Genomic DNA, 14,706 nt, shown 5'->3' on the forward strand with positions numbered 1-14,706 from the left:
GACAGGAGGAAAGAAATGAAAGAGGAAGCCGTATGGTAGAATTTTGCAGGAAGCTTAATTTAGTCATTGCTAACACTTGGTTTAAGAATTATGAAAGAAGGTTGTAACTGTGGAAGAGACCTCGGGACACTGGAAGGTTTCAGACTGCCCTCCCATTGACTGCCTCCAACTTTACATAGCAACACACTGTCAAATCTGTACTTACTAAAATCTGTTGCTTGCATGTATTTCTTTTTTGAACTGTTTCCTACTCCTGTTTACAGGATTATAGGACTCTTCCCTTATCTCTGCATTGCACATAAAGGTAAAACATATTACATTCATCCAACAAAGGCCACAAGCTGACAAATAAGATGCAGATTCTTTTTGTATTTGAATAATTTGTAGAATGATCTATACAAGTTATGAATTGTAGGGATTTTGATACACTTTTCATTAATAAATTGACTTATTCTTGGGGAAGGTTTGTGTGTGCAATTTATTATTGCTATGCCAGACAAGTTGTTTCGTCATAGATACTTCGTGCTACTCTTGCGAAGCCAGGACAGGTCGTTAGTAATGTATGAGGGAAACTTGTGGTCTCTTATCTAAAGTCCCAAGCACCTCTCTGTGTAGCAATGAAAGATAAAGGAGAAAGAAAGTAAAGCCATTGTGTTCATTAGTTTTATTTTATGAGTAAACTACAGGTACACAAAATTAATAAATGCATTTATCTTTCAGATATGCAAATCAATCTTGGAGGATATACATCATTGGTCACATTACTGTTGAATCCCAGCAAATTATATATCAACAATGAGATGGCACATAATCTACAGATGAAGACACTTCTGCTGTGCCTAGTAACATTAAGTTGCACGAGCATGCTGTTTTATTTTGGAAGCCTGCCTCATATAGAAAACACAGCAGGTATGTATGAGGGCTCTTGGAGGGTTTTCCCGGACAGGAAAAAAAGGACATAAATAATCCTGCAGTCAGCTAATTCATACCTACATTGGTCCTGCCCACACACTGTAGCAGAAAACGAATAGGCTAGCTCAAAATCAAGTTTTATATTTTGTCAGCGACATCGTTTTTGTAATATTTGCAGTACAGTCATCAATAAGACAGCAATTCCCTAAATCATTTTCACAATGAAACTGATGCTGTGCCAAACATCATTAAATAACCAGGGATCCTCTACGTACAAAACAGTTGTGATGCTTTCCCACAGCAACTCGATGTGGCGACCACAAACGTTGTACATACAAAGCATGTTCTGGTACACACTCTCCATCCCACCTGGTGCCTCGTCAATTTCTTGTGCATCAGCCAGAACTCGTGCCAGCAGAGCTTCCTCTGTGTCTACAGGAATCTCGTAAATTAAACTTTGCGTACAATCCCACAAGCAGTAGTCCATAGTAGTTAAATCCAGCTACCATGACAGCCTCACACTTGGACCACCTCAACCTATCCCTTTTTCACCATATCATCTGTTGAGATGTCTCCGGACTGCATGTGAAAAATGAAGTGATGCACCACCATGCTGAAATCACATTTCCTGATGGATATTCAGTGGCACAGCCTCCAAGAACAGATCCAGTACACATCATCCTGTCTACCGTATCGCATATCAGGAAAAGCAGCTCTGAGACTTTTCTCTTTCCCTCAGCAGACGTGGACATGTTACACATCTGAATTTAAACCTTCATAGAATGGAAACAGTACATTTCTGGACTTGGGTTCCTAGTAAAAATATTATGTACTCACTCCCTTCTATAAGTCGTAGAAGTTTGTAATGGGACTTTCCAAACACCATATATATAACTACCACACACTGAACATTTACAGGTGTATAGCAGGTTACTTATTTCTTTTCAAGGATTTGTCTAAGGTGTATGTAGAGTTGTCAAGGCAAAACATCCTGAATCTTTATTTGAAAACACATGGTGTTGTTCAGACATTTTATTTCTGTTGGAGGATTGTCAGAGTTTTATAGTTTTGTATTTTACTCTTTGCAGCACAAGGTCATTTTTCTTTGTAACAGTGTGTTAGCAAATAATTCTCATTAGTGTTAAATATAAATGGTTTGTTAATAACAAATTTAATGACTGGGTAAATTTGCCATGCATCTGATGGTCACACATTCAAATCAGTAGACTAAAAGAATTCCTGAGTAAGATGTGTAATATAACCTTCACAAGTATCAAAAAGTTAAGCATGATTACGATTTACATCGAATTTGCAGCAGAATTTTGTCCTTTCCTTGGTCATATTTATCAAGAATCTCTTGTCCAGCGAATACTTCCACATGACTGGGAAAGAGCTTGCATGGGTCACTCCTGTTTACAAAAAATGGTAAAATATCAGGTGCACAGAATTACATGCAGAATTCTGTAGTGCATTCTAAGTTTAAACATTATGATGTCGTAGAAGAAAGCAAATGTCTCTCAAAGAACCAACATGGATTCAGGAAAAACTAGTCATGTGACACACATCTTTCTTTATTCAGTCATGACATCTTACAAACAGTAGCTGCAGGTGAACAGACAGATTGTAGTCTTGGATTTGCTAAAGTCATTTGACAGTGTACCACATCTTACAGTTTTTGTTCCTAAATATGTGATTGTTTTAATGAATATTAGTCTAAAAGAAGCCATTATGCTACATTGGATGGTAAACCTTCCACAGAAACCAAAGTAAATGTGGATTGCCCCAAGGAAGCATAATAGGACTTCTTAATGTTCTCAAAAGGGTGCATAAAGGAGTCCATATGCTAATGGATTGTGAAATGAAATTTTGGTATTTTGTACCCTCTAGTATGCAATTTTTAATGGTGTGTGGAATATATGCGGGAAAAGCAATCTCTGTATCAAGTTTCTACCAGGAACTGGAATGGAAAGGAGTGCTTCCTGATTTAGATTGGCTTGGTGCTTCGTATGGAATGAGAGGAAGTGTGTTGAATCCATAATATCTGCCGTGCGTACACTGCTGTTGTGAGCAGAATAGTCTTTTTGTAGAGTTTACAATGTAATGCCATTTGTACTGTGCTTTATAGGGCAGGTCGCTCCTATGCCTTTAGTTTGTCAGAGGCAGACCACAAGTCCAGCAGCATTAATGTGCTCTGAATGTTTCTTGTCTCAGGTTGCTGTGAAAGAAAAGTTATAGCTGGTAAAATTACAGAAACATCATGGAAAGAAACCAGTCCAGTTCTGTTCATTGATGATATCTTCATAATTTGGACTCAGGGCCAAGATACTGTATCCTCACTTCTTCACTACTGCAACTCTTTTCTTCTATCTGCTTCATTGGTCCTCAACCCTATGTGCCACCTTCCCCGATTTTGACATTCACCTCTTCCATCCACACCTCTGTCCCAATTAAACCCACTAACCACCAACAGTACTAACATTTCAGCAGCTGTCATCCCTCCCACTCCAAAAAATCTCTCTCATACAGTCTAGCTACCCATGGACTGTGTAGCTGCAGCCTCAAGAACTTCCATGCCCAGTATGCTGAAGGTCTCATGAGGGTTTTCACAGACAGGTGTTACTCTATAAACCTAGGTAATAAACATATTTCTCATGCCATATCCTTACACGCCCCCAGTTCTTCCACCTCCCCCAAGAATCATCCACAAAGGAGCACCCCTTCCCCTCCCCCCTCTCATCACCCAGTATCACTCTAGACTGGAACAACTAAACTGTATCCTTCGCCAGGACTTTGATTACAGTATCTGTTGTCATGCCCTGAAATGAGGGGCATGCTATCCAAGATCCTTCGCACCCCTTCTAAGATGGGAGTTGTCACCCAGCCAACCTACACAATATCCTAGTCCATCCCTAACCCACTCCCTCTTGCCACAGGGGTCACACCTCTGTGGAAGACCCAGGTGCAAGACCTGCCCAAGCCATCAACCCGGCACTTCTTACTCCAGTCCTGCCATAGGCTTATCTTACCCCATCAGAAGCAGGGCCACCTAAACAACTCAGCTGCAGTCACTGCTCAGCTTTTCATCTTGGTATGAAAATCAACCAAATGTGGACCAGAATGAATGGCCACTGCCAAATTATGGCCAAGAACAAAGTTGACCACCCTGTGGCACAACATGCAACTGAGCACGTGTTCAGTTTCCATGGCTTCTTCTCATCCTGAGCAATCTGGAATCTTCCCTCCACCAATGTATTCTCTGAGCTACACAGATGGGAGTTATTCTTGCAATGCAACATTTGCCCCCATAACCCTGTTGGCCGCAATATCCATTAATCCACTGCCCCTACACCCTCCAACCAACAGTTTTCCCTTCCTCTGGTTTAACAGCCCTCCCAGTTCACATCTATACTTCACCTTCATCGCTTGCTGCTCCCCACCAGCTCCAAAACTTGTGCATCACTTGCCTAGCCTGTGCACTGGCTGCACCTCCCTCCTGCATTCCCAGCCAGCAAACCAGCAACCGCCTTCAGAGCCGGTAGCTACCTACACCCAACCCCTCCTCCTTCCTCATGCCTCTCTCTCCCTCTACCCATCCCACCCCATACAGCCTCCATCTCAGTGGTGCAGTCGTTAGCACATTGGACTCACATTCAGGAGGACAATAGTTCAAATCCACATCCGGCCATCCTGATTTAGGGTTTCTGTGACTTTCATAAATCACTTCAGGCAAGTGCCAGGATGGTTCCTTTGTAAAGGCATGGCCGACTTCCTTCTGATGGGACCAGTGACCTTGCTGTTCGGTCCCTGCCCCCAAATCAACTAATCAACCAACAAAATAGCCTCTACCCCTCCTCAGTCCACCTGCTGAACTGCAATCCGGGCATTGTGCATCCAGCTGGAACTATGGAGGGGCACTGGTGTGTACTCTAGATCGAGAAAGCAGTCATACCAAAAGCTAGCAAGTTTTCTTTCTTTTTTTGTGTCGGCTTGTGACTTGGTGCTTCTGCTTTTCAGTGAGTGGCTGCCTTTACTCATAAATTATTTATATTATACCAGAACTTTCCTACTATAAATGTGCAACTGCAATCAATCACTCATCTAGTCCTCTGCACTAGTCTTTCACAGGAATTGCATCTACTGTCAACAGTGCTGTTGAACCATGTCATAGAGTTGATAACTGTCAAGTGTATGTGATAAAAAACATCACATCATTGTCAAGCCTATGTGAGAACTCTGAGTAAAAATATTGCACATTAATTTTGTTGTTGTGTAAGACTTTTTCCTGTGGTTTTCTTTTATATGAGGGTGTTCTGAATCTGTACATAAAAACTCTTGAAGCTTTTTAAATAAAACAAATGTTATAAAAATTCCACATCTGTATTCCTCATGTCTGCATATTTTTTCCTCTCATAGTCACTGTGGTGATGAAAGTATTTCTTCAAACAAGAGACCAGTTTGTTGATGCCGTCACTGTAGAATATTTGACTTTGTTGCCGGAGCCACAACCTCACCTCTGCATGCACCACTTTTTCACTCTCAAAGTGAAGTCCTTGAAGGTGACCTTTAAGTTCTGAAAACAGATGAAAAACAGATGGGACCAAGTCAGACTGTGTGGAGGATGATCGATGATGACAGTGAAGCCAAGGTGTCAGATTGTTGCAGGTGTCGCTGTGCTTGTGCGGTCTGGCATTGTCACGCCGAAGGAGAGGGTGCTCCATGTGTGGACGAACTCTTCAACTTCGTGCTCTCAGTTTTCTGAGAGTCTGTTACACATTGACATAGTTGCATTACACTCCCCATGTTACATTCTACAATTCGGAATCCTCTAGCAGCATAGGCTTGCGACTTTTGTCCATGAAGAGGGAAAGGTGACCAAATAATATGTGAGACACGTAATACCTTAACCAGTGTTGAGAATAGAATAAAGAAATTCAGGGGCGTTACTTTTCAGCACAGGCTTGTATTCTGACATGCCTCTTCAGTTTCACAGATTGGACTCTGAAGTATGGACCTAGTGATTAAGCTGTATCTTGTTCCATAAATCCTCCAACCTTAATTTCAGGAAAAATACCCCAGTTTCTTGATTATACTTAAGCTTTGAACTCTGACGTGATCCTGAGTCCATACATTCAGACAGGAAGTGTGCTTTTGAGAGATAAAGACAAGTATGTCAGTTGAAAAAGGCACATGTCAACAAAATTGATGATACCATGAGGTAAAAAAAAAGTAAGTGTTAAAGATAAACTTTGAAAATGTTCCTTGAGACCCTTAGTAAAGTGTGGAAAGTTGATCGACTAATTGAATTAATTTTATGTATACTCTGTTTAGGGGATAGTGTTTTTCTGCAGCAGAAGAGATTATGGCAAGAGACTCTGGCATGAAAGAGGATTATTTTTAAAGATCTGAGCTAATTCTGCAGCAGCAGAAAATGTACCTCCATAGTTCACACAACCGTTACAAGGAATATGATTACTTCTTTCATATTAAATATAGTAATGACCTACACAGACAGCTGCATGTGTTTGCACACCACTTCCGGGAGTTGGGGAGGCGTACTGGCCCCAGATCGAATCTGCCCTGCAAATTAATGATGAGGGCTTGTGTTGGCCAGCCTGGATACAGTTTTTAGGCAGTTCGCAATCTGACTAGGTGAATACCAGCTGGTACCCATGTCCTGCCTCATTTACATGATCACAGAAATTCTGGAAATGTTCACACACTTTGAAATGGGATTACACTAGATGCAAACAGATGGTATGCACAGATTCTGTCTTTGAGGGGTGGGGGTGGGGGGGGAGGGGGGTGCAGCAGGAAGGGAATCTCTCATCCCATGTTATAAGGCCAGGAAAAAGATTACTTTTACATATACTAAATTCTGTGAAGTGTAATAATAATCATAAAGAGAATACTAAAGACTTCTTGTAAGATGTGTGAAGCAGAAGTAATCTCCTAAATATGAGAAGGTAAAATGCACAAGGGAAATAAAATGTGGATTCTTGGGAAAGCTGAATGTTGGATTGGGAGAATGAGACTTTCAATTTAGAATTTTTTACACTGTGAACATGGTTGAAATGATAAAAATTTCATGGCTAAAGCTACATTATGTGTACACTACATCTGCCATAAAAATATCAAGTTTGAAGATCATGTGTGCTAGACAGATGTTTCATAAAAACAAAATGTTGCACTTAAGACAGAGGACAAATTGTTTTATTGACATCACCTGTTTCCCTGTTTCAGCTAGTTAAAAGCATGCAAATAAAATTTACGTTTTCGTTATAGTGCCCTCTGTGCTTAAGAAATACTACCACAATTTTAAAATTGTGTTGTACAAAATGTAGTTAAAGGAATCACTACATCAAAATGAAATCAAAACATGGGGGTTTAGATTTGCAGTTAATCGCAGTAAGATGATGTTACTGAAATTTACTGTATCAGTTACTTTAACCTGTTTTTATGTGGATTAGTGCATTTGTTTTGACCTAAATGGTTTAACTATCTGCAGCAGTGAAGAAGAAATGAGAAGGGAAAAGAAAAGACCATTCCTACGTTAGCAGTGAGATATGAGTGATGTTCTGATTTCCACTGCAGATTTGGTATTGAGATGTCAATGAAAATGTCCCATTTTTGATCCTTTTGTAGGACTGTAATTATTTAGAGAAATAAATTAAAAAGTTGAGCATTGTCAAAGATATTTAATCACACTTCACAGATATGTTGTTTTTTGAAATACTTGAGAATATAATTTGTGTGTGTCAAAATAAATGACTGTGTTTTGTTACTTGTTTTCCAGGCAGTCTGTTAAAACAAGAAAAACTGAAAACTCTCTCTGCATGCTGGCTTCTATTTAACACAATGCTAACTGAAGCTCTTCTTTCAGTTAATCCTGGTTGAAAAGCTGTAACCAAGACAAGGAGCAGGGTATGTCACTTCTCTTGCTGTCTGCTATCCAAGTGTATATTATACCACTTTTACATCTCTGTAGTGCAGTAGTATATTTAACTATCTAAATACTGTTAGCAAGCGAACTAGAACTCTCTGTTGTTGGTTGAGTGTCTTGGTTTTCATGTATGAGACTAAAATGTTATGTAGATTGTTTGTTATATTACTGAATATTTCTCCGAATTTGAGTGAATGGATTTTACATATATCTTAACACCTCGTCTCACCAAATAGATACATAATGCTTGCTTAACATCACTTTTGCTGCATGCAAAAATACCTGTATATGCTACAACATAAAAATGTAATTGCTCCATATAGTCTGTCAGTAAACTGAAGTGCTAGCAGAGCTTGTGGTGGGGGAAGTTCCGTTTCCAGGAAGAATGCTACAGGATGACTCAAGAATCAGTTTCCCATCTGCTGTGCGGTACAGCATAAGGGGATTTACATAGATACTATTCATGTGCATTTCTTCCATTTGACATATTAGTTACTAGTTCTGTATTTTGTATAGGTTTAATGCATTTAGTGGAAAATAAATTCTGCTCTGTGTGTCTGCACACTATGTTGGCACTAATTTAAAGGGTGCTCTGTGGGACCTTCTAAAACAGCATGTAGATGTTTCTTGTGATGTAGTGGGTTATAGATTGGGGACTCACCTGCTCTCTCTTCAGTTTGCAGACAGACTATACTATCCAAGGTATTTCCAGGTGTGTCAGTTTGAATGTTTTCTGGCTCAGAGAATGCACTTCTCTGTGCTTTGTGATTTACCACCTCAACAGAATTGGTCTGGGTAATATTTGATATGTACTACTTTGGTGACAGCTTCAAGTTACAGTATTGTTTGAGGAACTGTACTAAATACATTCAAGATGAAGTAAAGACTTAGCTAGTCATGTCAGAAGCCATGCATATTACAGAAGAATGATGTGACCCACTAGTACAACAGTTAATGTTACATATCCAAGTGTTGTTAATTCAAATTATAATTATCAGTTACATTTAATGGTCTTGCTATATTGGTCTTGTTGACTTAACCAATGTGGAATATTAATAAGCTGCTGGAAAGTTATGGATAGAATAGCAACAATGGAATGAGTGAAAAAAACCACCCCCTGTATTTGGAGACATAGAGGGGTGAGTAGTGACTAACAAAAACGTGCACACATTAGCTCATTTTAAAAATGTGCTATCTTCTTTAGCACACACGCCTGCAGACAGCACACACACCAACACACAGCTGTGTTGTTCTGGTGCTGGAGGATCATTATGCTGCATTGCTATATTCAGATTAGGCGTAAATATGTTCACTTTCGAAATGCATTGCCTATCCTTTAATATAGGTTTGATAGTACTTATGTAAGAAGTGACTAATTTCTCTCTTGGATGTAATTTGTATAACAACTTTGTTGACTTAAATAATTTGAAGGCATCATCTTTAAACTGTCAATGCGGCCCTTTTTTCCCAGAGCATGGAATTTCCAGTGGAAGCACAGTGAATTTTGCTACTTGAATTTAGTAACCTTGTGGCAACAGCATTGATTGTGTAAATATACTTTCATGATTATAAGTCTTGAACAGGATGCCCATTTAATATTAGGTCTTACTTTTCCAGCATCTGTGCTCACTTTATCTAGATTGATGGACCAAGCTATGATTCTCCTGTCTTTCTCTAGCTTTAGAGCACAATGTGGTCAGAAAATAGTACTATTGACAGGTGAAGCTTTCTCTATCCACTACTCCCTCCCAGAGAGAATGTTTCTAAATCATTTTGCCTCAAACCAGACAATGTGGTAATAAATAACATTTGGTTGCTTCTTGCAGAACATTTTGGAACCAGTAGACTGTATGGATTGTACTACCTGAGCTTCTAATGTTCGGGATAAGTCTTCCAAAATTTGAGGAAAGTCTCAAGTACATGCACAAACTTTATATCATCCTGACTGTATTCATTTGTAGGTTGATTATTCACTCTGTGCTTCTTGCCTACATGCATTAACCCACTCCCAACATACAGTGTATATGTGACTGTAGTAAGCATAATCAGTAGTGTTTTAGAGATTGGTTTTTATGGCCTCTGATCTAAAGTTGAATCTTATTGTTTATTGAGGGAAACACATTGTCAAATTTTCAGACCATGTCTTCTTCAGTCAATGTGAATTCATTATTTTGCTTATGTATCCTTTTGTTACCTGTGAAACCAATATTATATCTCACAGTTCTTTTCAAAGATAAGTCCAATACTATTCAAGTGCAGCACTAGTGGTGTGCTAATGGACTTGGCTACATTAATTAAATATTTGTCTGATGTTACAAAACAGTGTTGAAGGACAAACTATTAAAATCAGTCATAGAAGAGGGACAGGAGGCAAAAAGGCAGCTTGATTTATTAGGAGAATTATGAGAAGTTGAGTTATTCTACAAAGGCATGTGAGACTCATATGCAGGTGTTTTTTTTATTTTTTCATGTTTGGGATCTTCGCCCAGTCAAGTAAAAGGAGGAAACAAAGGAATTTAACTATGTGCCACTAACATTTTAACCAACCAGTTTGATCAGTGTGAGTTTATTTTGGATGTGCTCAGAGGTATTAAATGGAAATTTCATAAAATGATGTTGGAGAAGTGTAAAGAACAAATGTTCAGAACAGATTGTATGATGATTCTGCTGCCTCATTACATTCCTCACGTAAGAACCACAACAACAGTATAAAAAGAAATAGAATTGTGTAGGTGCAGGTGTACAGCTAATTTTCCTGTGCTCCTCCAAGACTGGAACAGAAAAGGTAATGACTAGTAATGGTACGAAATATCTCCTCATATGTTGAACAGTGACTTGGGTGTAACAGTAGGTGCAGCTATAAAAACTTAATTAAGTAGCTGCCAAGGTAGAATGTAACTCTTACACACACCTGAAAGAGATGACTTTGCATGAGCTTCCACTTCTATGGCAAGTCTTATCTGCCACTCCTCTCACCTGTTGAATCCATATTCTTCAAGTATATATTTACATTTAAATTTGCAAGTACTCCTCAAAAGTTGCCATATAGTACATCAGAATAACAGAAACAGAGAGCTCTTGTGAGTAAGGGCAGGGCTGGTTTAAGGTTGCAGAGGGCTAGTAGCTCTGCAGTAAAACAACATGCACCATAAACAACTAGTGCCAACACACAATGAAAATTAAAAATGTGGTCATCTCAACTCGTGTGGTGGTGCTAGTCGTTTATGGTGTGTGTTGTTGTTCTCCATACGCCACCTTGGTTTCCTCATCATCATAGCCCTATTCCACCCACCAAAGGTTTAAATTGTTGTGTACAGTGATTTCTTATTGCATTTGCGCATTGACAATGTCAGGCAGTGAATGGACAATGTATGTAAAGGAACATGGCAATGTAATAATTATGGAGGACTGGAACCCTGTGATGGGTAAGAAATACAAGACAGAGTTACAGAAGAATGTGAGCTCTGTATCAGGAATGATAGAGGAAGAAACTAGTTGAGTTCTGAATAAACTTCAGCTAGGAAAAGTGAAAACGTTATTCAAAATTTACAACAGGAGGATGTGTACTTGGGAAAGGCCTAGTTGACAGTGGGTACCAGATGGATTAAATTGTGGTGAGACAGAGTTTCCAGAATTAGATATTGGATTTTAAGATGTATCCAAGAGTGGGTATATACTCAGATCACAAATTAGTAATGATGAAAAGTAGGTAAAATCTTGAAAGAATTACAGGAAAAATCAGCGTGGAAAGAAGAGGGATACTGAAATATTGAGAAATGTTTGTGTGTGTTTAAAGATCACTGAGGCTTTAGATACCAAGGTAATGAATACCACAGTATGGAGTTCAGTTGAAGAGGAATGGACATCTCAGAAAAGGGCAGTAACAAAAGTTAGAGAGACAGGTCCAAGGAAGATAACTGCAAAGAAACTTTGGGTGATGAAGAAATACTTCAGTGCCCAGAACGATTTTTTAACTGTGCAGTGGTATGTACACTGGTGTGAGACTTCCTAGCAGATTAAATCTGTGTGTTGGACTGCAGGATTAGTACTCTTGGAAGAAAGGATATTGTGGAGATGTGACTTAGCCATATACTACTACAAGTCAGTGGCCAGAGCCCAGGGCATTGACCACCCCTTCATGAAACTCCTGTGTTAGCCATTGTGTTCATCAACTTAGCAAAATATGGCAGTGATATGCCTTCCACCTGGTCATCTGACAGACAGACAGCTGTATTTATACCCCTAGTGGCCACCTAGTGGCCAGCAAGTCATTACCAGGACAACTGGGTCGTGTTGGGCCACCCAGGCTGTGCCATTTGCTCCATTGAAGTCAAAACCATACTGATGATGTAGCCACCACTGCCCTAACTGAGCTTTGAACTGTGGACTGCTGCCTGACTGCCTAGAAACTCAGCAGCTCTGCCCTCTGCCACCTCTGTGGGATGACATTGCTGGGATCCCGCTGCTGCCTCATGGTCCAAGGCAAGACTGAGATTCCTCTCAGCTCTGTGTTACTGGGGTCCACCAGCTGTTGCTCTCCAGCAATTGTTAAAGGCCCCATCACCGTCTGCCACATCACAGAGGCACTGGTCCACCACACTAGAATATGTCACCTGAATGCCGTGCCAAGGCAATCCAAGAGCTGTGCCCACTGCTGCTGATTCTGCATCCGGTCTGGCTACATTCACTGAGTGTGCATGCTGCCTTCCAGCTGTGTGTGTACACCGTGGGGCTGCCACCTGTTTTTGCCACTTCTACTCTAGGACAGCACGGAATGATACCAGGCAGCAACCAGGATGAGGGCACTCACATGATATTGCTAAAGTCAATGGAATAATAAAGAATTGTTACGTTTGCATTCATGTCTGTCTGCAGACTGTCATCCTCACACTCCTACGATGCTACATTCTGGAGTCACCCTCTATGGTCTTCTGTCTCCCTCACCATCAGCTGGGAAGTCAAGCACCTCCTCACCAATAACGAACGTGGCTCCCACCAGCCTGTATCGGTCATTGCACACCTACCTACCCCCCCCCCCCCCCCGACAGAATAGAGTGGATAGATGCAAGGAGATACGTTGAAAGCCTCTGTCTGATAGCATGATAGAAACAGAAATGGGAGTCAGTTTGGAAGACATTTATTTATTTATTGACATAGTGATCCAGTAGTGGTCAGAGTGGACATTGGAAACATACTATCAGACTTTTGCAAAAATATAATCCTCACAGTCTCAAAAATAGCAATAGCAGATAAGTGCAAGAACTATCACACAGTCAGCTTAACAGCTCATGCAAGCAAATTGCTGATAAGAATAATGTACAGAAGAATGGAAAAGAAAAAGCTCACCATGATTTTCAGTTTGGATTTAGGAAAGGTAAAGGTATCAGAGAAGCAGTTTTGACATTGTGTGTGATAATGGAAGGGAAGGCTTAAGAAAAATTAACCTGGTTTTATAGGCTTCCTTGACTAAAAATATATTTGACAGCATAAGCTATAAGCAAATATGGGTAATATACAATATGTACAAAAACCAAGAGGGAATAATAAGAATGGATGACCAAGAACAAAGTGCTTGCATTAAAAAGGATGTAAAACATGGATGCCAACTTTCTCCCTTATTGTTCAATTGGTACATTGAAGAAACGACGATAGAAATAAAATATAGGTTCCATAGTAGGCTCAAAATTCAGGGTCAAAGTATATCAATGATAAGATTCACTAATGACATTGCTATTTTCAGTGACTGCAGGGAAGAATTGCAAAACCTGTTGAATGGAATGAATAGCATACTGAACACAGAAAATGGATTGAGAGAAAATCAAAGAAAGATAAAGCTAATGACGAGTCACAGAAATGATATTAGCAATAAACTTAACAGAAAAAATGGCAATTAATAAGTAGACAAAGTGAAGGAATTTTTCTACTGTAGAAGCAAAATAGCAAGACAGATGAAGCAAGGAGGACATAAAAAGCGACTCGCACAGGAAAAGATGACGTTCCTGTCCAAAAGTGATCTATTATTATCAAACATTGGCCTTGATTTGAGAAAGACATTTAGATTACAAATTTGAAATCGGAATTATTGAGGTGCAGTTCTATAAAAGAATCCTTGAAAATTTTATGAACAAATGAGAAGAAAAGAAATTTTTGGAAAACACTGGCAGAGATGGGACAGAGGGGTAGGACATGCATTAAGATATTAGGGAGTAACACCAACGGCAGTCGGAGATACAACTGTAGGGGAAGACAGAGGTTTGAATATGTCCAACCCATAATTGTGGACACTGGGTGCAAGTGCTGCTCTGAGATGATGAGGCTGCTACAGGAAAGTAACTTGGCAAATTGTGCTGGGTGCATCAAAGCAGTCTCAACATTTATGATAAAAAGAAAAAAAAACTCAAGTGTAATTCTGGAAGGCCATACTAACTGCATTGCTTTCTAATTCTGGAGGACCATACTGACTTCATTACACACAACTATTTTTCTGTCACAATTTTCTGTAGATGCAGAAATAATATCACACAAAATCTGGATAAAAAAAAGATTAGCTACTGCTGTTGCACTATCTCCTTGAAAATGTGACTGTAGAATAGAATCCTTCCTTTTTCATACTTTCTGAAGTGACCCTTGCATTGTTTAAGCTACGATAAGATATTTATCCTTGCAAAAAATTATTTTGATACACTTTAAATGTATCTGTTGCAACATCATTAGAAGGAAGTACAGTAACACTGAACTGACCTTTTATGAATTTTGTCTCATAATGTAGTAGAACATGAGGGAGATGTTCGGGTCGGTTACACCAAACAATACTCCCATTTTGCGATAGTTCATTTGTTCACCTCTTTACACAA

The 14,706-nt window shown here is 39.6% G+C and overlaps 1 protein-coding gene across 1 annotated transcript in view; it reads left to right on the forward strand.

Moving 5' to 3' along the window:
* Positions 1-14,706, forward strand: part of LOC124555711 (carbohydrate sulfotransferase 11) — a 43,455-nt gene that overhangs the window by 13,747 nt on the left and 15,002 nt on the right. Inside the window, exon 2 of the mRNA XM_047129719.1 lies at positions 721-909. Coding sequence (XP_046985675.1) covers positions 723-909 — 187 coding nt within the window. The 5' untranslated portion in view covers positions 721-722. The remainder of the gene's footprint in view (positions 1-720; positions 910-14,706) is intronic.

This window comes from Schistocerca americana, chromosome X (genome assembly GCF_021461395.2).
Source record: "Schistocerca americana isolate TAMUIC-IGC-003095 chromosome X, iqSchAmer2.1, whole genome shotgun sequence".
Classification (NCBI taxonomy): domain Eukaryota; kingdom Metazoa; phylum Arthropoda; class Insecta; order Orthoptera; family Acrididae; genus Schistocerca; species Schistocerca americana.